The sequence below is a fragment of the Melopsittacus undulatus genome, chromosome 10, assembly GCF_012275295.1.
Source record: "Melopsittacus undulatus isolate bMelUnd1 chromosome 10, bMelUnd1.mat.Z, whole genome shotgun sequence".
Taxonomy (NCBI): Eukaryota; Metazoa; Chordata; class Aves; order Psittaciformes; family Psittaculidae; genus Melopsittacus; species Melopsittacus undulatus.
Window position 1 is genome coordinate 12,006,271 of NC_047536.1, and position 22,652 is coordinate 12,028,922.

A 22,652-nucleotide genomic window follows, 5' to 3' on the forward strand; every position below is an offset into this window, starting at 1 on the left:
ACTTAAATGAATGCATAATATGTGAATGTAGAATCTTTACTGTGATCTCCAAGATTAGAATATTGAGTTTCAATTCTTAAAAAAAAAGAAAAAGAAATAATTGTATTAGAATCATGTCACACTCTACTGTTTCTCAGCTGGGACTCAAAAAGGAAGCTGTTAAGACTGATGTTTTCAGCCAGTGTGATGTTCATCTTTGAATAGACATGTTCTTGTTATTGCTGATGATGGCAAAGTCCTGGTCTGCCACTGAGCACATACAGTCTTCCCGTGAAACATAAACATGGTAGATGGGTATGGGAAAGGGTAATTGTGGTATTCTAAATTTGTCTGGGGTTATCAGTTTCACATCCGGGCTATATTAAATGGGGTCAAAGCAGTTATGTCTGTGTCCTTCAGATGAAATTTCCCTCAGTATCAGTCAGAATCCTCTCCCTACACATGCACTGAGGTTGCTTTAGCATTGATAGAAGGAGGTAGAAGTTCTGGGTTGCCAGATGTAAGATGGCAGGCTGAGAACTTCCTCTAAGTGTCTGTGTTCCTTGTCTTGGCTTGCACCAGCGGTCATGAGCAGGCTGACTCAATGGATGCAGCTTTCCTGCGGTTAGGATAAGAGGATCAGATTCACTTTCTTGAAAAAAAAGGCTTTAGTGTTACAAGGTTAAGCCTCTTTAAGACTCTGCAGTTCAGGTGTCACAGGTCAGAGTTGTTCTTCCACAGCTGTGGTAGTACAGATCACAGCCCCTTGGGCTGTCCCACAGAAGAAAGAAGGGACCTGGCAATCTGCATGCATTAGACATCAGCAGGCACCGCCACTGTCACATGTGCATGCACACAGCACATACATTCTAACTTAGCTCCCTAAGATCTACTTTTTACACTATAGATGCCCAAATTATGGAAGCTAGCAGGCTATGGGTAGCTAGAGCTATTCTCATGGGCTGTAGCCATCTCTTATCCCAGGCAGGATGTGGATTTCTAGTTAAAACTGATGTGGTACCACAGTTTTTTGCCTTTCCTCTTCCTACTGAATATATGTCTTCCATGTGACTAAAGCATGTCCCTCTCCTCAGTGTGTATGGCCATGTGATGGGTATCAGTAAGAGCAAAGGGTCACAGGAGTAGATGCTGTTTGCACATCCACCGAACAGGTAGGGAGTTCAGCTGAATTTGCCATATGTTAGGACATCTTGATGCATGGCAAAGGAAGAGCTATGGGTAAGGACTGCTGTAGAGGCTATGTTGCCACACAGTAAGTAAATAGGTAAAGTTTTGTTTTTCTGGTTGAAGAACTCAGCCTTCTTGTGCTGCTCTATTGTTAAGAAGTGCTGGCAGGTATAAATAAAGTTATAAAAATGGTGTTTCTGAGGGATTTTTAAAGGGCTGAACAGCTTAAATGTTTAATTTTTAGCTGAAGATGGTCTTTTAATTACTGGATCTTACTTTATCTGTTTCTCTTCCTACCACAGAGAGAAAAAATTACATCACATCCTCCTCTAAAGAAATTAAGATCTCTCAATGACCTTGATCAGGCTAATGAGGAACAAGAAACTGAATTCTTAAAGCTTCAGGTCATCGAACAACAGAACATAATTGATGAACTTACAAGGGTACGTCCAGAGCACCAGGAAACTGGGAACAATTCCGATGTACAGTTCACCACTGATAGTATTTCTTCTTATAACTAGAGATCCAAGGGTTAATATCTTGCTTTTAACACCTGCAGATTTTTAGATGTAGATGTGCAAGGGAGCAGTTTAACTGAATTTCTAGTGGGGCATCAGCTCCTACAACTCAAAAGTATAATATGTGTGTGAGAACTGAGCTCTAGAAATGAATGCAGACTGAGAACTGTGGAGCTTGGGAAGATACCTACATGTTCACAAGGCTGTTTTGTTTTACTGCTATAACTAAGCTACCATTCAAAAGTTCCCTTAGCAAGAAGCAGGCACACAGTGTGATACCATGTACTGGACAAGCATGTGCTTCTAGATGGTGGTTCACTCATTCTTCTGTCATTTAATACTGCCAATCCCTTTCTTGGCCGACTTTGTATTATGATATTGAGGGTAAGGAGAAAGAGATTCCAAAACACGCTGTTGCCTTTTCTAAGAGGTCATTGCTAGGAGGGGTGAGATCAACACTACCATCATGTAACAACTTCGAAACAGAGGCAGCATCTCCTTTGCAGGGAAGGTGAACAGCCTCTCACACAAAGCCCAAACCAGGCCCCTGCAACAAGTCTGTGATTTTAACAGGATTTAACAGGAAATCTGTCAGTGCCTGTCATTCAACATCCTGTCAAGGCAACTGCACAACAAGGGGTTTTCTGCAGATATCCCATCTTCTTCAAATGGTTTTCAGCTGACATGCATAGAGATTTGGATATGAATCCTCCCACCTGGAATCAGATTGCTGTTTGAATGTATGAACAGAGAGTTGGTGAAAGCCCAATGATTTATTTCCTCTGTAGATTTGGCCTTCTAAAGCTGCAAACAAGATGAGAGTAACTTTTTAATTTTATTTTCTAGGACAGGGAGAAACTCATTCGTCGCAGAAAGCATAAAAGAAGCTCAAAGCCAATTAAGGTAAGAGGAAAATGGTTTTTGGTTTATAAAAATGCTAGTAGGCTCTGTAGGAAAATGCACTTTAGCGATCTGATTAAAGAGAGCTTTGTGGATTATAACAATCTGCTTTAGTGCTCAGGTTTATAAACACCTTACACTTTGGGGGAGCTTTTTAACTCCACTTCGAAATTCAGTTAAGGGTATGTAGCTATTTTATTTCCAGTAAAATGGGGCTTTCCCCCACTCCCTCTGAAATAGTAATAATCTTTCCATCTGGTTTCTATAAATACTGAGCTCAATGTCTATTATGCTGGGGTGTATTTACATTTCCAGAGGCCCTCCCATCTATCTTCTGCTATCTATTTTTCATAGTACATATGGGCTAAAGCAAAATCCTTGTGTATCTTTATCCTTCAAGTAGTAGTTTTTAAATTGAGTGCCATTCTCTCCTGCTCAGTTCCACAGACCTATGGCTGCTCCACATATTACCCTGAATTGGGTCAAGTCCAAAGCTGGTGCTGAGTAGTCAGTAGCGTTTCAAATAGTTCCTTTATAAGCTAGATGTGAAGAATGACTTTGTAGCAGCCATATCCTACATTCAGAAAATGGAAATGCTGTGTAGGAAACAGAGCTTAGTTGCCATTTGTCCCTCATGTACGTACCTTGGTATGTCAGCCACATTCTGTGAAAGTAATGCAAGACTATCCTACACACAAGAGAATTTCAGTGTCATCATGTTGTTCCTCTGTGGGTTTTGAAGCAAGACACAGCAGACATAGCTGGCAGACAAGGACTACAGAAAAATTGTAATCAGTCAACTGTATTTCAAAGCCAGAGATTATAACATGGGAGAATATGGTTATTGTCTTCTACAATAATGAACAACAAAAAATAATGAACAACATAAAAAGATAATATATGCAAAAGGTTATTGGCATCTTTGGTACACGGTTTTTGTATGATTAAAATTCCAGGTTTAGAAGGCTGCAACCTGTAAGCAAAACTGAATAATGTTGCAAAGCAGAAGTGCATCTTAAATGCCCATTGATCAGTTTGTCTGCAGAATTATTCATAAATCAAGTATTTAAATGCCGAAATCTGTGCCCTGAAGCTAAGCCAGAAGGGCCAAGCATCTATACCTTCATAGGACACACAGTTTTCATTTGATTTGATTCTGTTACTGAGATAGAAGATAGTAAAGTGTCAGACATTTAACCAAACTGTAGTGTAAGCAATCTCTTACAACAAGAGATTGTAACTGAGTTACTGTAGTACTGGAAAGATGGGTGAGATAAAAGTTACTTCATGCTAGTTTGTATTAGCATAGCTTTCACTGACTCCAACAGTGAGAAAAGCTCTGGGATATTAAAAATATCAGCAGTTTGAGAGAATAAGGAGGATTCTCTATTCTACATGTGTTTCCATGCTGTCGTGGTGTTGTCTGCTCACCAGTCTGCATGTTAGTAGATGTCTTCTGAACAGCTTTCATATTACCAAACAATTCTCATGCCTTCCTGCAAGAGCAGAGACTTTTCCTTTAGCATGGTGCTGCTCCCATTATGTTTTCCAAGTTTTAGACAGAGCCAGATCCTCAGCTCAGAAAAAATTACTCAGTAAACTCATTCTCCACCAGTGCAAGACCTAATTTTCTGTATGGTTCTTCTTGGGTTGGTTTGGAGATGGTAGTTGCAGGGGTAGCCCATTGCTCTTTTTTATGTCTTGCCTTTAAGTAACCAGCAATATGATTTTGGACTGACCCTTTCACCCCATCAGAAACTCATGCTGCCTGTTTCCAAGGAGATTCAGAAATCATGTTTTCCCTCCTTTAGAGACATGTGGTGGATACAGTTTTTGGGTATGATGATGATTCCATGGACTCTGAAACATCCTCTGTGGCCTCTTATAGAACAGACAGAACACCAGCAACCCCAGATGATGATCTAGATGAGGTAAGAGCTGGCTCTTTCCATAGGCAAGGAGAGATTTCCAGGAGACTTTGACTTCCAAAAGTGGCTGGGCTCTCAAAGCACTTAGATTTTTATAGTGTGTACTGAGTGCTAAGTTCTTCATTAAGTTGGGCCTCATTTTGTTTACTGATACACTAAAAGCTGAGAGGTTCTTTCAAAATCTAGTCCATAGAACCTACAGTATGACTTCATTGCAAGCTGACATGATTTTTTTTCCTCTCTCCCTTCAAGAAAATAAACCTATCACATTTCTTTTAGCTTAAAGACATAAATTCTGTGTAAATTCCACATTATTACTTCATGTCACAGTAAGCTCACCAAAAAAAGCTATTTGAATCAAGACTTGTAAACCAACTATTGTGCTTAACAAATCACACTTGCATTCTTTGCTTTAGCAGTGCTCTACTGTCTGGTGCTTAAAAGTGTCCTTTCTTATCCTTCAGGGTTTAGCAGCGGAAGAATCAGAGCTGCGGTTTCGACAGCTGACAAAGGAATATCAGGCCCTGCAGAGAGCATATGCACTACTGCAGGAGCAGACGGGAGGCATCATAGATGCTGAAAGAGAAGCCAAGGTCAGTATCTGAGGGTGAAAGCATTTGATTCCTATCAGGACATACATACAATATCCAAACAACTGACAGTTGTCCATTTCACTCATTTACTGAGTACAGTTAAAGAGAGTGACTGTTAAGAATGGACACAATGACTCAGTTTGCATGGGACTGTCCTCCACCTGAACCTGAAAACCACAGTTAGGCAGGCATGCCAGAACAGGCAATTCCACAGTTTGGCACTGGGTCACAAGGGTATTCTCATCTTTTTCCCTGGTGTGAAGGGGTTGGGTTTTCCAGCTAAATGGAGCCCTGAGGACTTTCAAATAGTCACCTGAATGTTTCTAACAAAGAAATGCAAATCACATTCAAATTTGAATGTGATGCAGACTACTGTAAATCTTCCAAGTCTAAAAATGTTGTCCCTCTGATAAAATCATAGAATCATTCAGACCTCAGGCAGTCTGCAGCCCAAAATCCTGCTAAAAGCAGTATCAGCTGTGAGATGGCATCAGGCTGTTGCAGCATGTTGGTGGGTTGGCTCTTGAAGCCCCCCCCCGAGCAGTTACAATTACTTCTTTCCATTACCTTTGTCCTGCTCCTATCCTACTAAGCACTTTTCTTCAGTTCAGGGACTGCCCCTTACAAGGGTCATTGAGCAAAAGCTGTCACCCCAAATACCTAAGCTTGTGTTTCACTACTGTAATGCAATACACAGTAGTAACAGGCTTGGAGGGGAGAGGAGCTGATCTGCCACTGTTTCCTTGCGTCATCTCTACCCCAAGCTGGGGGGTGGCACAAAACACTGCTGAGATAGAATCTCTGTAACAGTTACTCAGTGGAAGCAACAGCATGAACCAAGGCGCTGCTGTGTTTGGTTTCCTTTTAATACTAGTCACATTGCTGGTTTTGTATTATTTAATACTGTGCCTGACTTCAACAGGCTCAGGAGCAGCTCCAAGCTGAAGTCCAGAGGTATAAAGCTAAAATAGAAGATCTGGAGAAAACTTTAGCACAGAAAGGGCAGGTAAGCACTTCTTGTGTGTATTTTCTTTTCCTACTTTGGATCTTACCTGCTCTGCTCACCAAATAAGTGGCATGATTTCAGTAGATTTGTAGGAGGTGTAATGTTGCTGTTCAGTAAACAGGCAGGGCTAATGAGTTCAAAAGCCTTAGTACAGCTTGGTAGATCAATATGTTGTTCTGTAAATAGCAATTCATTCCTCTAGGATTTTAAAGCCTGAATACTGTGGCTCAAATTTTCAGTAAACATGCCCAACCTCGTGGAGTTTGATTATTTTGTAATAGTACTGCTTCATCCAACAGGACTCGCACTGGGTAGAGGACAAACAGCTTTTCATTAAAAGAAACCAAGAGCTCTTAGACAAGGTATGTTCCCAGGCTTTGTGTGTTCACTTTGAAAGGTAATCTGGATCCTGCAATGCACTTTTTGGACATGCAGTGTGGTGCTTATATGTGTAGTATAAGGACAGAACAGCATAGATTAATATGGACAGGTTGACATACAGAAAGATGAGCTCTCTTCAGCTTTATGGAGGCGCCCTCATGGCTGGCAATTGCAGATGCATCAACTCTGCTGGTACGCATCAGCCTGAGGGCTGGAAACTCTATTCAGTTTTTGAATCAGAGGTGCAGACCTTTGTGTTGCAGGAGCAAAGAGACTGCTGCTGCTGCCCTGGCAGGATGTTTTGAGGTTAGTTTCTGGTGTGAAACAGCAGTAGAAATGCAGTCATACTCTAACACCAGGACCCTTTCATGGGCCTAGTCATTGTGCGTTGTCTGTATTTTTAAGGGCTCAAAGTCATCCTAAGTCTAATGGAACTTGTATGGTTCAGCCCCTTGGTGCATTTTAGGAATATTATTTGTTTGTGTGTGTGTGTATATTTGTATGTATATATTTATAGTAATAGAATATGTGGATATGAAGGCCCTCAACATTGCTCACATATCAGGAAGAGGAACAGCAGTGGCAATACATATGACTGCCATCAGCAAGAGGCCAGAGCTCCCAGCACCATGTCTCCTGCTGTCTTTTACCTCCCCAGATGAGATTTCTTATCTTGTGTTCATCCTCTTCCATAAATACCCCTAATAATCTTCCAGCCCTGTGCTGTTCTTCCCCATCCAGACAAACTGACCCATGGGGGCGCATTTGACCTGGATCTTAGCATGCTTCCTAGCTTTTGTCTAAGGCCCTACTCAGGCCACCTGATTGCAAAATACATGCTCTGGCACTAGTTGGAGACTTGCAAAAGAGAGCAGGCTGAGGAGCTAGTGGTGGATTTGTCCACAACAAGCAAGCTATAGACAGTTCGTGAGTGGATTATATTTAAGTTCATCTGCTAACAGAACTCCTTGTGTGGAGATGCTTGCATGCAGTTCACATGAGCACTTGCATGGGTGGGATGGCTGCTCAGGTAGCTGCCTCCACAGATACAGCTCTTCCTGCGTGCCACCTGTGCTTCAGGTGCACTGGGAATGTCTGATTTAGCCTGAGTTCTCCGTGGCAGGTGTGACTGTTTCCGTGTCATTTCTGAGAGATACTTATCCAGCATCTTCCCATAGCCCCTCAATAATGATGTCTCCACATCCCTCCCCAGGAAATCTATTCTAGTGTTTTGCCATGAGAGCAGTGTGTTTAACAGCTGATGCAGATTAATCTGATAGCTAACCTGACACCTCTGTAGAGTTAACTTCCCTGCTGATCTTCACTAGGATTAGATCCTTTCAGGAAAATCTCCAGCCTAAGCATTTTATGATGTTTAGGAAGTTGATGAGCAGAAGTTCACCTATAAACTAAAGATTCACTGAGGTAAAACAGCAAGTAGTGTATCATCTCTAGAATCTGGATTTTGCACTGCCTATGCTACCTCAGCTACTACTCACCAAATGTTCAATGTTTGTTGTAACAATCACACAGATCCTGAACTTACATGTTTCTATTAGATAGAGAAACTGGAAGGAGAAAACAACCGCCTGCAACAGGAGCTTCAGGATGCCCGAGACCAGAATGAGCTGCTGGAGTTCCGCAACCTTGAGCTGGAGGTGATGGATGAGTTTATTACAGTAGAGCTGATAGCAAATTAAACTACTGCACTTGCACTAGACACCAATTTTAATCAAGTGTTTACACAAGCATTGTAGTGATACAACAGAGTAACAAATCAGGCCCAGCATTCTGAATTGTGAGTTGAAGGATGTCAGCTCTTATATCTTGGAAATCTCTCTGTGGTGCCCAGTGTGCATAGATAAGCTTAGCTGATTAATGTCAGTGTGGCTCTTAGTTACCACACCTGCAGATACGGTTTTTCTAGCACTTCGGAGCAGTCTCTTTGTTCGTATTGCTGCCCTGGAGTCTACTGAAATGAACAGAAATTAATTACATTTGAATTAACTAAGCAAGCAAGTCTTAAACCCCATCCTCATGTGCTTTGCCCGGGGCTGTATCCTGGTTCACAGCTAAGATCTCTCCTGTGAGTAGGTACCCAGGGTTTTGTGTGGAATTGTTGGTTGGTTGGTTTGGGGGTTCTTTTTTGTTTTGTTTTTGTTTTCATGAACCTGAGCAGGTCTTGGAGGAGAAAGAAATGTTGAGTGTCCTTTTTTCTCTAATACCTGAAGAGTGTTCCTCTGAGAAGTCAGAGATGCAGATACAATTCCTTCTTCAGGACCCCTGCTTCCCCCTATGAAAATCTTACTGCTGATCTGTAAATTATACTGCCTTTGTTCTTTTCCCTTCTTTCAGCAAGGGTGATGTTCAAGAGTTCAGGTTTCATTGAGAGTGCTGCTGTGAGGAGACGTGCACCTCTCTAGCCTTTGCTTGAAGGAGGGGAACTGTTTGAAGTTCAGTTCAGCAATGATCAATGAAATTGCATAAGCAGTTGTAAGAGAAAGTGTCAGACCCAGGGTTGTTGTCATGGTGGTAAAAGGGTTGTACTTGTCCCCTCTGACCCAGAGAATTTTGAAGTCTTTTCACTGTGGGACCTTGGCTGTGAGAGGAACCGGGTCCTGTCCTCCCCAGCCCAATGTGTAGGTGGTGGTTAGAGCACAATCACTGCAGAGGAGCAGTGTGTGTGTCAGATGCCACGGTGAAGAGGGCTGAAGCCAGGCCCATGGCAGCCTGCAGGGAGCTCCTCCAGCTCTGCGGGGGGATCTGTGGATCCCCGGTGCTGCTGGAGCTGCTGCCCTGCTGTGAGACCTGCGGGCAGCGGGCGTGCAGAACCGAGGTGCCCAAGGGACGCAGCCTCCCTGGACGAGGGTGCGCAATGGCCTCTGTGCTGTTGACTCCTGAGGCACGCTTAGATCTGATCTTTCTGTACCTCAGTTCCCTGCCACTGTGGTGGGGATAAGAGATGATTTATATGGGTGAATGTGGTCTTGCTTCTATAGCCTTTATCATCATTCGTGCCAACGCTGGCACATGAGAAAAGCCTACGGGCACACAGGGCTTGGCCTAGAGCTCTCCTAATTTGTTCCTAGAGGCTGGGACAGATTTGTCCCTTATTTATAGATCTTTCCCAGTTTTACCTGACAGCTGTGTTCCATGGCATGGCATGGGACTGACCAAGTGAATTACATAAACCAAGAATATATTTGAAATTTGATTTTCACTGCTGTGCTTGCCTGAGTACTTGACAGGGATGAGAAATAACATCTTCCAATTTTATTTTTTGTCTTTGGTCCCTTAAGACAGGACAAATGTTTGTAGATTTTGTGCAATGAGGGTGAGAGCTGGTTTGATCAACTTGTTTGAACTTACTGCTTTTCATGGGTACTCAAACACACAGCATACCGGGACAAGCAGATGTGTAACTGGAGTATCCTAGGACTCTTAAGTCAAATACCTGTTTCTAAAGGCAGTATTTACAACAGTATATGGTTGTTCAGGACCTCACTAGACGAGTCACTTGAATCTTAGCAGGTGACAGCCTTCCCCCAGCCAATTTGCTAATTGATATAATGAATGAATCAATAATCTCCTGGAAGAGAATTATCCTGGGTTCAGGATCCCATCCCACTTGGCACCTTGTTTTTCAGACTAGGTCTAAATGGTTCTGTCTTTGACTTGTAAAATGAGGAGCTTGGCTTTGCAAAGCATGATGTAGTAGCTATGGCATTTAATGAGTTCTGTATCCATCTCCTTCATTCTAATGTGTTCTCTGTCATCTTTTCAATTTGTTTTCAGGAAAGAGAGAGACGGTCCCCACCATTTAATCTCCAGATTCACCCATTCTCAGATGGTGTGAGTGCTCTACAGATCTACTGCATGAAGGAAGGGGTTAAGGTAGGTCAGTTTTATAAGGCAGCACTTCTCATTACAGGAGTGGTGCCCATATAACCCATTATTATTGATGTCTGCCAGTAACTCCAGTCTACAATGAGTGTGTGATGACTGACACAGTTCAATTTGACTCATAATTTTCACCATAATGACAAAACCTGGTTTGGAGGTAATTGAAATCAGTGTGTGAGGCGTTTCCATGTGATAAAACAAAATGGTTGATTTAAACATGGATTGTAGGAGGGATGAATACCTCAGCTGTGATAAAATATGCATTCTGTGCCTTTACCTTATTCTCTTTTTGCAGGATGTCAGCATCCCAGACCTCATAAAGCAGTTAGACATCCTAGGTGATAATGGGGTAAGTTAAAGTCAGAGATACTTTCCTTCTACAAGCTGCATTTTGTACAGGAGCATAATTGAGATCTGTAATTATCATGACTATTTTCTAAGATACCTGTTAAATTATGTAGCATCAGAACAATTAATTTAAGGAGTTATTATTTCCATAAGTTATGGATTTGTGAGCTTTCAAAAGTTGGAGACCTAGTAATGAAGTAGCAGCTTCAACATCTGGTTTAGCAGACTGGGAGACTGTCCAAAGGCCACTGATACTTGGAACTGGGCCTGACTGAATTCCAGTCATTCACGAAAGCACATGAATTCGTTTGGCAGTTTGAGCCAACCACTCTTCATCAGGACTAGGATTCCTCTGCATACAGGTTCATAAACAGGCAAAAGTTATCAAATCCCTCATGGTTTTCTAAGTGGGCATTGCTGTCTGCTTTAGTCACCTGTGTAAGAGATCATCTTGTATCTCTGGCCAACCTTAGGTATGTTTTGAGAAAGTGAATAAGAAATAAAAATGAAGGATCATGATTGTTCATGTGCTGGTGTAAATCAGCATTATTTTTACAAAAGCTTTAATGGAAAGTCAGCTTTGTAAAACTAGCAGGAAGAAAGACAAATGGGTCTGATTTTAGTTCGTATTTCTCTTAAGATGCAAAAGCAGTCTTCTTTTTAATATGTTAACAGACTGATAGTTTTATGGGATACCCAGTACTAGAGGGATCCCCTGAAAACAGTAGACCTAATGTATCACCTAGATTATTCATTAAAGAAACTGCTGCTAATTTTCTTATTCCCTCTCTTTCCCTACTCAGAATTTGAGAAATGAAGAACAAGTGGCCATAATTCAGGCTTCCACTGTGCTGTCCTTGGCAGAAAAGGTAAACTCTGTGCTTGCGTTTCTCATTTGTCATCTAAGGCCTCATATAACACTGGAAATTTTCTGCTCTGTTGTTGTGAATATTGTCAAACTTTCTAGTGTCAGAAGTGATTCCCCAGATGAAGTAAACTGCCAGCATAGTCCCAGACACCTGCTAAAGCAGCAAAACCAGCAAACTCAGCTGGGCCAAGCTGTGAAGTCACAACAAATGCAAACAAAAAAGAATGTGTAATGAAACTTGCAAATGTAAACTGAATGCAAAACCATCAGACATTGAAGCTGCAATTAGTTATAGCGTGGGATCTCTAGTCCTGACATTTCCAAGGCTTCTGAAGGGTTCTGTATACAAAATTTTCACTGTAAGTATGTGCCTAAGTTCCTTGTTTTGGAAATGAAAAAGAAAGTGAGGATTGGTTAAAATTGATTTCGGCACAAATGCAGCACACAATTTTGTCAGCATGACAGCTTCTAAGGATTCTAGTCAATAATTCCTTCTCTGTAAAGAGAATGGCCATCTACCCAGCTAAGCTATTCTTAAGATAGTTTTGAAGAGGCACTGGCACAGGGTGCCCAGAGAAATGGTAAATGCTCCATCCCTGGCAGTGTTCAAGGCCAGGCTGGACAGAGCTTTGGGTAACATGGTCTAGTGTGAGGTGTCCCTGCCCGTGGCAGGGGGGTTGGAACTGGATGATCTTAAGGTCCTTTCTACTCTAACCATTCTATGATTCTGTAAGGTGCTAGAGCCCCGTCATGGGCCCTTATCCATGGGATGAAATGGGTTTCTTGTCCATCCAAGGAAGTGTGCTTCTCCGCCTTCCAGCAATCTGGTAATGGTGATCCTGTTGCTGCTTCTCTGTCAAGGGCTGCCTACAGACACTGTGTCTGCCTCTGTCACAGAAGAACAGCCTCAGGATGGGGCCAAACTAGCAATAGGTTACTAAGAATAGACTAACAAGATACTGTAGATGTCCCGCTTGCCACTGCCCTTGTGCCTAGAAAACACAGCAGGCTACAGCTCTCATTGTCTTCCCTCCAGTGGATCCAGCAGATTGAGGGAGCTGAAGCTGCTCTGCATCAGAAGATGATGGAACTTGAAAGTGATATGGTAAGAAACTTTCCCCAATACACATTTTAGGGGCAAGGCACCGAGTGTGTCACATTCACTTGGTATGCAAAAAGAGGACCAAAAAGGTCTTTTGGCAAATTAGGTATGCAGTCTTCCTCTAATGAATTCATGAAGTTGTTACTGGTCTGGTTCACATGCAACAGCAGAATAACAGAAACAGAAGTAGTGAAGGTTTGAAAACTTTCTATTTCCATGTGGGTGGCTGTTTAAAAGTACAGAGGGCTGGAAGGTTGCTCGGTGAATTTTCAGAGACGAAAATGACTGCATCCTTTGTCTCATAAGATTCCCAGTCTAAACGTCAGCTATTGTATCACATTCTATTAAACAGCAGTATGTGGGAAAGTAATGAATTATTACACTGTTTTCTTTTATTACATTTTAAGCCTATACCATCCTAAAGGTAAAACATTCATAGCTGAACTGAAGTTGCTATAGCACCAGTAAAGTTAGTACCTTACTCTGTTCTTAGTCTAGTTAACCTACAAGATAAACAAGCATAACTACAAGATTTGGATAGCTGTAGTGGTTTACATTCTATTCCTGTGGTTTGTCTGTACCTGAGTCAATTGAGCTTAAGGTAGGCTGAGAAGTTAAAGCAGAGCAGCTTCTCCCAGATAATGTGAACATAAATATGCCTGTTTAGTTTATTACACTTTCATACTTCTAGAATGAGAGAAAGCACAAAAGGAGTTGTCCATGATGCCAGAGGATGTATCTTTAGAAAAATTGTACAGAAACCCCAAAATTACAGTACTGAAATGCAAAGTAGTATCACTGAAGTCAACAAAGAGATGATGTTCCATGCAGATCAGATGTATTATCACACAAAAGCAGCCCACAGCTGTTTTCCCTTCCTTCTTCTCTAGCTCAGATGTTAATAACTCCATGGTGTCATTTGACGAGCAGTCTCTAATCCTGCCTGAGTCAGATAATTGTAGTTGGTTGTATAAAAATTCTCAAAATATTTGGAGTAACTCATTAATTTTTCTGTCTACATAATCCTTCATTGTAGGAGCAATTTTGCAAAATAAAAGGTTATTTGGAGGAAGAATTGGACTACAGGAAGCAGGCTCTTGACCAAGCATACATGGTATGTACAAAGGGAATTCTACAGCACATATTGGCCAGCACTGTGAAAGGACACAGACTCCTGCTGGATCAGGAAGAACGTTTTTTGCGTTTTTCCTAGCATTTTATTTTTTTTTCCCATTCTTCTAATGCTCTGCTGCGCAGTCTGCACAGTCACCACAGCAGCTGCCTTTTTCTTGTCACGGGAAGGCAGGTCTCCTGAAGTCTGAAATGTTTTTGTCAGTTAAAGGCAAATATTGCTCATTAACGTCAGCTTGTCCAGCTGGAGTCAGTGCAACCAACTGCAACTCAGATCTGGAATGAGAATGCTCCTTGATTAGCAGCATTAAGACCAAAGGAGTCTGACAGTGACCTTTAGTCTTCCCTCCTGTTTTTTAACACAATGGGTCAGAATTTTAGAAATGGTGATATATTCATCCTTGTAGGTATGAAAAATCTGACTCCTAATCTCTGCAACTACTTAAAAAAAAGTGTGAAAGTTAGGGATTTCAGTGAAAATTATATGAAAATATTTAAAAAATAAAACTTCATATCTTCTTGTCAAAATGCTGAACCATTTTGAGTTCTGTTTTCCACATTTTTGCACACTTGAGCACAGAGCCCACCTCTCATGCAGGTGCCTGAATCTGCCACCAAATCCCCAGTTCCCACTGTGTTTTAAACAATGTTTCATCTCTAATTGGCTTTTGGTATTGCATCAACCAGAGGATCCAGGAGCTTGAAGCCACCTTGTACAATGCTTTGCAGCAAGAAACAGTGATAAAGTTTGGGGAACTACTGACTGAAAAACAGCAGGAAGAGCTGAGGACAGCAGTAGAAAAGCTAAGACGTCAGATGCTGAGGAAAAGCAGAGAATATGATTGCCAGATTCTTCAGGAGAGGATGGAGCTCCTCCAGCAGGCTCATCAGGTAAGAAAAAGGAACCATGTACATGTGTATCTACTCAGATTCGCTGTGTAAGAACATCAGCTGAGGTGAAATTTAGGCAAGCTCCAGGTCATGAGGGAGCCTGGCATCTAGTTTTTTTAGTTGATATTAATGTCCAGCGTTTGAGGATACAGTCATATATATGCAGTAGCATGTTTTGAGCAGTTGTACACATGGTAAAGACATGGTTGGGCAGGGTTGGTGGATGGGGTCCTGGTACTTCACAAGATTAACTCTGCCAGAGAAATGTATTTGCATTTCCAGGCTCTTGGCATTCGGAAGGTTAATTTATTTCTTCAGCGGAGCAGATTTACAGAGAATTCAGTCTAGATGCTTTCTTTTCTGATTTTTAGAGGATCCGAGATTTAGAAGATAAAACTGACATCCAGAAGAGACAAATTAAGGATCTGGAGGAAAAGGTTGGTTCTATTATGCTTCTGAAGCACGCTGAGCAACTTTTTGAACATGCTGACCTAGTTCTTGAGAATTACACAAGCTTTCTGTTACGCTGAATCAGCTGGATCTCTTGGTGCTGTTCTACTATGCTCTCTTTTCAGTTTGTATATTCAGACTATAATCTTAGAGTCCCCTCTGTAACATTTCATTTTAGGAAACATATGCCGAGCACTTTTAATTATGGTGCATGATAAAGGCAAACAAGGAAGCCTTTGCTTGGCTGTTAAATGCTGTGTTGGTAGACAGGCAATGCTTCCATCAAAGGCAAGGTGAGGCTAGCAAGCAGGAAGGACTGAATGGAACCAAGTGAAAATGATTCTTATCTGGCGGGACTATAGAACTCAGGTTCTGATGCTGTCCTTTTTACTGAAACTTGTAATTACTATGTGACATAAATATAGCACTAGAATCTCGTCCTTAAACTGAACTGCCAAAGAACTATATATGCGCATTCTTTATATGTAATATATATATATACACACACACTGTCAAAATATGCACTGCATTTTTTTTTAGTGAATAAGGCCAACTCTGTCAGGTTGACACCTTTTTCTGCTTGTAGCTAGGTTAGATAGGGTTGCTGAAAAAAGGTTGAGCAGAGTGTGCTGCTACCAAGAATGTCTTTTCTAGAAATGCCAGACTGGTGTAAAATGCATCTCTGGTGGTGGCCTTGATGATGTACTTTTATTAATAAATATCAACATCCATGTGTGAAACAGAATATGAAATAATGGCTCTATTTCTATAATGGCAGCAGTGCTAACAAGCCCTTTTAGTTTATGTGTATGTTCATAAAGTGAAGCAAGTGGGCATAGTGCAAAACTTGATACACATAATTCTTTCTGCTCTTCTACCAATATTTTTGTGATATAAGGACTCAGTGTCTGTCTTTCTAACATATGTAACTTGGAAAAATAACAGATGATAATCCGTGATGAAAATAAAAAAGCAAAGCAGAACTTATGCCATGGAGGCTGGAATAGGAGACATTTTAGTGTCAATTTTCAAGTCACAGAAATTCACATCTCTGAAGATAACACATTTGTTATTAAAATGAGACCTCAAAAATTTATTATTAAATATTTGATGCTTAGGGTTTGATATTATGTGTGTGTATGTATGTATATATATATGCATATAGATATTCCCACACTATTTCCCGCATGGATTGATGGCAGTTTTTTAATGCACTTAAAAATACTACCCATGCTATTTCTGATACCTAACTTTGTTGACTTAAGTCAACCCATCGTAATTCATAGTGGCAGTGTTACCTCAGGCTTTCAATATGTTGCCAATTCTACCTGATCACAAAAATTAACGGGATCAATTTTCCAAACCTGGGAGGTGGTATGGTACCTACAGAAGTAACTAGGGAAAGAGTGCTTTCCAAATGCGTAGTCACTCTAGTTGTCCTAGAGAGTGCAAAAGTAACTCTGACACTTACAATGCCATGACCTTTAGTTCTTACACAATCTTCTTTTTCTTCTGCAGTTTCTATTTCTATTCTTGTTCTTCTCTCTTGCCTTTATTCTTTGGCCTTGATGTCAATGTGCCTCTTGGAAAGGTAAGACTGTTTTCTTTATTTCCTCCAAGATGGTGCTTCTTGCATAGAGCTGAGGATCACATCCCTGTGTGCCTTTGTGTTTGTCTGGAGTCAGACAATTTAGCAGGTTGTTGTCAATTCGTGATAATTCACAATGGAGAGTACTCACACTTCTGAGTTGCCACAGGGAGTTGCAGTCAGACCAGCACCATCCAGCACACTTGTTAGCAATAGTTATGTAGCTGCTGCTATTTGAAACATACTGCCTTGATCCAGTGGACATTAAATGGACTAAGACTGCATACTTACTAATGTTCCTGCTGCAGGGTTTCTGGAAACCATAACACAGCACAGCCTCTGTGAGATGCTCTGAGTGGCCATGACTGGTGAAAATGCGATTTTACAGCTTCTTGCTTATTCACTGTGGGGAAAAAGATCAGAAGGTCTGAAATGGTATAGGCTAGTTTTAAGGAGCCACAGTAACAAGTAAATTTATCTGACTGTGTCTTTTCCTGTAACACAGAATCATGAGTCCAGAACAAGCTGCCAGCCTAAAGGGAGAGCCAGAAAAACAAAGAAAATAGGCTGCCCCATCCCTGGCAGTGTTCAGGGCCAGGCTGGATGGGGCTTGGAGCAACCTGCTCTAGTGGAAGGTGTCCCTGCCTGTGGCTGGGGTTTGGAACTGGATGATCCTTAAGGTCCCTTCCAGCCAAAACCATTCTATAGCTCTGTGATTTAAACCAAACAAACTTGGATTTAAGGTGCATCTTGAAAACTCACAGGAACTGACAGTGACATTTGTAAGAACCTGTCCGCACGAGTGTTTGCAATTGCCTATACTGTTGTCCTTCTTTTAGTTTATATCACAGCTATGACAAAATCCTTTTGAAGCAAACGAGAAAAACTGGGGCAATGAGAGGTTCGGGATTTTCTGTACATAAAGTTTTCACCTATATTTTCCACCTGTATGGGTATAGAATTGTTTTTCTATTGAGTATTTGCCTCTCATTCACATGAATTTGAATTCACTCTGTGATTTTTACCATGTAGGCTTGAATGCTGAAAGAATACAGAAAAAAATATGGCCTTTTTTCTCTGGTTTCAAACTTGAGAATCATAATTCTTTTCTATATATAGGGAAGGCTTCCTTGGAGCAGTCTGTGCTTGCCTCACTGCTGCATTAGCCAATGCTCTGGGGTTGCCCTGACACCACGAGCATATCACCCACTGTCATATCTCCTTTCATTGGCGAATTTTAGGCAGCTTTTGTTCAAGAGTTACTGAAACTGGTCCATAAATATTCATCTGAAAATGCCCATGGCGGCTTTTATGGACACGAGGGCTGCACCTTAGGGTTAGGGTTAAATGGACAGGCTTGGCGAAATACCCAGAATTTTCACAAATGCCTTTCATATGGACAAACAAAAACAGTTTAACAATGATAACTGTAAGAACAGACCTTTTCAGCTTTGACTGATAACTGCATCTTGTCAAGGGTGGGGAGGTGGAGGAACTTCTCACTTATCTGATACAGATGTTCTTTATTTTATTTTCAGAGTGCCCGACCACAGCTCCGTCCTTATAAAGGCAAATGCTTCCACCCCCTGATGAAGAGAACATTGTTTACACCTATTTTAAAAAGTATAACATTGAACAACCTGTAGCCAAGACTGCAACCACCTTGTATTTTAAAGCCATCACTCAAGATTTGTTACTTGACAGTTCCTGTCTAAAGCTATGATATATGCTGCATCTAATGAAATTCTACATGTTGAAATTGGAAAAGGGGAAGAAAAATAAACTGTGAACCTACATCACTTAGGAAGAACTTAACGGGAAGGAACCACTTTCAGCTGATCAAGTCAGTGTGTCTTGGGCATGGAACCAAAGTTACAACAGAAAAACCTATCCCTGCTGTGCAGGGCAATCATTTAAATGCAAGACCATCATACCACAAACAGATCAAAAGCTGACAGGGCAGAAGAAACATGAGCCATGGAGAGATGCTGACAACAAAGCGCTCAGTGTGAACTGTCTGGCTTTCTCACTGTAGGGACTCCTCTCTTTGGTTTTAACCTCAGGAACAAATGACAGCTGCGATGTGGGGGAACAAAGGAAAAATGCAGTGTGATTTAACACAGGATGGGCAGGACAGGGCACCACAGTTTGCGCTGAGACCATAAAAGAGCACCACCCCACTCAGCAAAGGAAAGGAAGAAGAGGGTGTCTGGCATAAGGAGGATTTCTGATGGAGTTCCAGCCTTATCTCTCTTCACTCTCCCTCCATGAAGAACAGCCTGTCTGTTGTCAGACACTTTTCATACTCCATTGAGATCATAATGACTGTACTTGGTTTTACTATTCGAATAATACACTGAGGATCACTGGATTGGACCTGCAGAGTAGCTTCTGAGAAAGAAATGTTGGAGGGCAGAGGAGGGAAAAGCCAACTCCCTTGTCCATGTGGTACAATCCACAATGCAGCAGCTTCCAACTGTGTTGTCCCAGCTTGGAGCAAATGTTTTGGTTTAGCTTGTCAAACTGATTTTGTTAGCTGGCTTCCTGATCAGTGACACATAAACCGAAACTGGGGACAAGCTGTGTGAACACATCTTATTAGAAGTCAGAAGTATCGCTAGTCTTTATAGATTTTTTTCCACAGCTAAGAATCACTATGAGTAGTTTGCATTTCAAAGCATTACTTCCCCTTCTAACCACAAAGCTCAGAGCCCAGTCCTGTTGTCTCCCTGAGGTCTCACAGGTCTGTGCTGTGCAGGCAGGAGCATCACACATGCAGCCAGCCGGCATGGCAAGATCCTGCACCCCACGAGCACTGCTGTGCTGAACAGGAAGTGCTGAACAGGGCACTTCCCTGTGTCACTGTTTCCATCACCCTGGAAATGGAGTCATACCTGTTTAGATTTTGGGTTCCTGTGGCAAGGCTCCTTTTAAAGTTGTTTTCCACGATGGAGCCTTACTTTTTTCACTGAGAGAAATGGATGTCTGTATTACAAAATAGAAAACTGAGGGCCAGAATACAGCCTGTGCATTACTTAAACCTTCAAAATAGGCCTCAAGTGTGCCAACGCTTTACGCACACACCAGAAGCTTTAAAAGTGCATTTATACAGAGTCTGTCCTTTGCTTGCTTGTTTATTTTTACAGATGAAGCAACTGAGGCACAAAGCAGTGAAGTAACTTGCCACGGCAACTTCAGCAGGTCAGAAGCAGTTCCTCAGCCACAGCAGAGATGAAGTTCCTCTAGTATTGAGGGGTGCCTGCTCCTTGCAGGTGTTTTTTGGCCAGAATAGCTTTTATTCATTAATGTCCATTCACCCAACTGGATTGCAATGCTGGGCTCCATTTCTCCACAAAGACTCTTACCATCCTCATCTCTTGCATGCCCTGAGATTGCGTTAAGCCTTCCATCAAACATTAGAAGCTATTTTTAGCAAGTGAGTTTTTCCTGCTCCTTAAAATTAATTTAAATAATGGAATGACCACATCTTCCTTAAGCCGTCTGTTTCAGCCAAGGGTTTACTGAATTCTGCACCAGCTGTATGTTGGTTGGTTCATTTTTTTAAGACAGTTTTAGGCAGGTATGTTAAATGAATATAGGTATGTTGCATGCTCTTTGTCCAAACTCTTTCCCCCAGAAGAATCTGTGGTTAAAGTTGTCCCAAACCTACATGTGCTTTCCAAGAGTGCTTCTAGCAGTTCAGTCCTGAAGCTCTGGAGTCAGCCCCTTTGGGAGTCTCATCCACACATGTGACACCTTTAGATCACTGAGCAACTTCACAACATCTTATTAGCTACAAATGGGAGTTTCCTCTCTGGTTATTCCCTCTAGCACCTCTCACTGTTTATTTTCCCCTGTTGCAGTCTTGTCCCAGTTGACTGCAGTGTCCTGCAAGGTGAAACAGGCTGTGGAAGTTCTTTGCCCTAGCATTAGGGCTGGCAATTAAACCATTGAACGCTTCCTGTAGAATGAGCAGCACCTGTTTTCTGTGACAGAGCAAAAGCTTCCACCTCTGGTTAAAAAAAGAACAAAACAAAACAAGGATTAGAAAAGTTTGTTTCAGGCACTCATGGGGAAGGGTCCTGGCAGATAGAAATCCTGCGTTCCTGGACACACGGACTGATCTTGCGGCAGGCTTCATCAGTTAGGCCCTCTGAACCGTGCCGTGCACATCTTCAGTTATCTTTTTTTGCCTAATTTCCTCTCCTTTACTCTTCTGCACACGTGCACCTGCAGGTGCTATGTTCCAAGGGGTCTGGGTGGCTGGGAGTGGTATCAGTCCACAGCTTATCTTGGTCTGCAAACTTGTAAATGATTGAGTGTTCCCGCCAGAGAGCCTTGCAGCTGCTTCCCTCTGCTTGCAGCATAACATAAGCCATGCCTAAAACACACTTGCTGATATGAGTAATACAAACCTTCTGCTATCAGCTAGATCAAAATGAGTTTGATGGTTTTGTGTATATATACACATGTATCTATATACAATATATATGTATATGTACATATATATGCATACATATGCATTTATTCCCTATTGTATATAGTAAACCATTGATATAGCTTATGGAAGTGTACTTCCAATCTAGGTATGGGGAACTGAATCTAGACTCATTTAGCTGCTACAACTGGTGCACTCCTCGCGGTTTAGTTTTACAGCTCATGGGCAGCTAGGTTTTGGATCTGTTTTTCTGAGATCTCACCCCTTTGCTGTCCTGAAGCTGTTTATCCAGGGCTTTCTGCTGCTCCTGGTACTCGGCTGAGGCAAAGTATTGAGAATCCTCCCTGAAATCACTCACTGCAGTCAGCCCTCCCCAAACCAACCAACAAAATGAAAACCAATTTATTGCAGCTTTTGAGGACAGCAAATGGAGCCCTGGATTCCTCCCCCACCCCCATTCATCCATCCTGGCCTGTGGCAGGAGTACTCCAGGCTATCCATGCAGTCACAGGAGCCATGTAGCGCAAGTCAGCTTGACCAAAATCTGAGTTGCTTTTTCTCCACTGACTAAGGAGATTTTGAAGACTCTTGTTTCAACTTTAAGCATTCCAGATGAGAGCCCAGTGAGGTGAGATGGATTTAGGCACTGCGGGTCACAGGAGGCTTCTTGCACTGTGACCAGCCTGGCTCCCAGCTCCATCCTCTCTTACTGACGTGTCGGGACAACCATGGAGACTTTTTTGTAGGTGTTCCTCACTTACCAGCTCCCTGCCCTCGGTAGGAAACACCCTCTGCTCCCCGAAGCTTCCTGGGCAGGCCAGGCTCTCCTGCTCCCTTGGGCAGGGCTCAGGAACAGCCACGCAGCTCCTGGCAATTCCAAGCATTTTTCCTTTCCCTCCCATCAGCACCCAGGTGTTTTTTATGTACTTTTTGTCCCCGATTTTTTTGGTGTCTGTTCAGAACAGAATTGTAAATGACTTGGCAGAATGACCCTTTGATAAACACTGGACATGTATCTGTACTATATGTATTAACGTGTAGAAGAGAATCCTCATTGTATGTAAAGTTTTATGAATGGTTATTTTTTAATTTATGTATTTAATATAGGATTCAATGACCTCTGGTGTTTTAGTTTGTATAAAGAATAAAACAGCAGCGTTTTTACAAAACAAAATGCCACTTTGCATTCCCGGAGATCCCGGTGTCCGCCTCCTCTGTCCGGGGCGCCCGATAACCGGCCGGGAGCCGGGCGGGGCTGCGGGGCTGGGCTGCCGCACCCGAAAGCGGATGCGCGGCGTGTGCTCCGCGTGTGCGGCGGAGGGAGAGGGCAGCGGGTGAGGAGCTGGCGGCGTGGGTCAGGGCGAGGGGAGCAGGGAGCGGCAGGCGCTGCCCCGGGAACCCTCCGGGCGGCTCCCGACCGGCAGCGGGAGCGCTGCGGGC

General features: G+C 42.3%; 1 protein-coding gene across 1 annotated transcript in view; it reads left to right on the top strand.

Moving 5' to 3' along the window:
• The window catches only part of JAKMIP2 (janus kinase and microtubule interacting protein 2), a 47,770-nt gene extending 25,384 nt beyond the window's left edge, over positions 1 to 22,386 (top strand). The window contains exons 7-22 of the mRNA XM_034067077.1: positions 1,470 to 1,610; positions 2,532 to 2,588; positions 4,397 to 4,516; positions 4,978 to 5,106; positions 6,029 to 6,112; positions 6,412 to 6,474; positions 8,053 to 8,151; positions 10,289 to 10,387; positions 10,692 to 10,745; positions 11,548 to 11,613; positions 12,649 to 12,717; positions 13,751 to 13,828; positions 14,533 to 14,736; positions 15,108 to 15,173; positions 16,705 to 16,777; positions 18,313 to 22,386. Coding sequence (XP_033922968.1) covers positions 1,470 to 1,610; positions 2,532 to 2,588; positions 4,397 to 4,516; positions 4,978 to 5,106; positions 6,029 to 6,112; positions 6,412 to 6,474; positions 8,053 to 8,151; positions 10,289 to 10,387; positions 10,692 to 10,745; positions 11,548 to 11,613; positions 12,649 to 12,717; positions 13,751 to 13,828; positions 14,533 to 14,736; positions 15,108 to 15,173; positions 16,705 to 16,755 — 1,380 coding nt within the window. The 3' untranslated portion in view covers positions 16,756 to 16,777; positions 18,313 to 22,386. The remainder of the gene's footprint in view (positions 1 to 1,469; positions 1,611 to 2,531; positions 2,589 to 4,396; positions 4,517 to 4,977; positions 5,107 to 6,028; positions 6,113 to 6,411; positions 6,475 to 8,052; positions 8,152 to 10,288; positions 10,388 to 10,691; positions 10,746 to 11,547; positions 11,614 to 12,648; positions 12,718 to 13,750; positions 13,829 to 14,532; positions 14,737 to 15,107; positions 15,174 to 16,704; positions 16,778 to 18,312) is intronic.
• Positions 22,387 to 22,652: the final 266 nt, after the last annotated feature.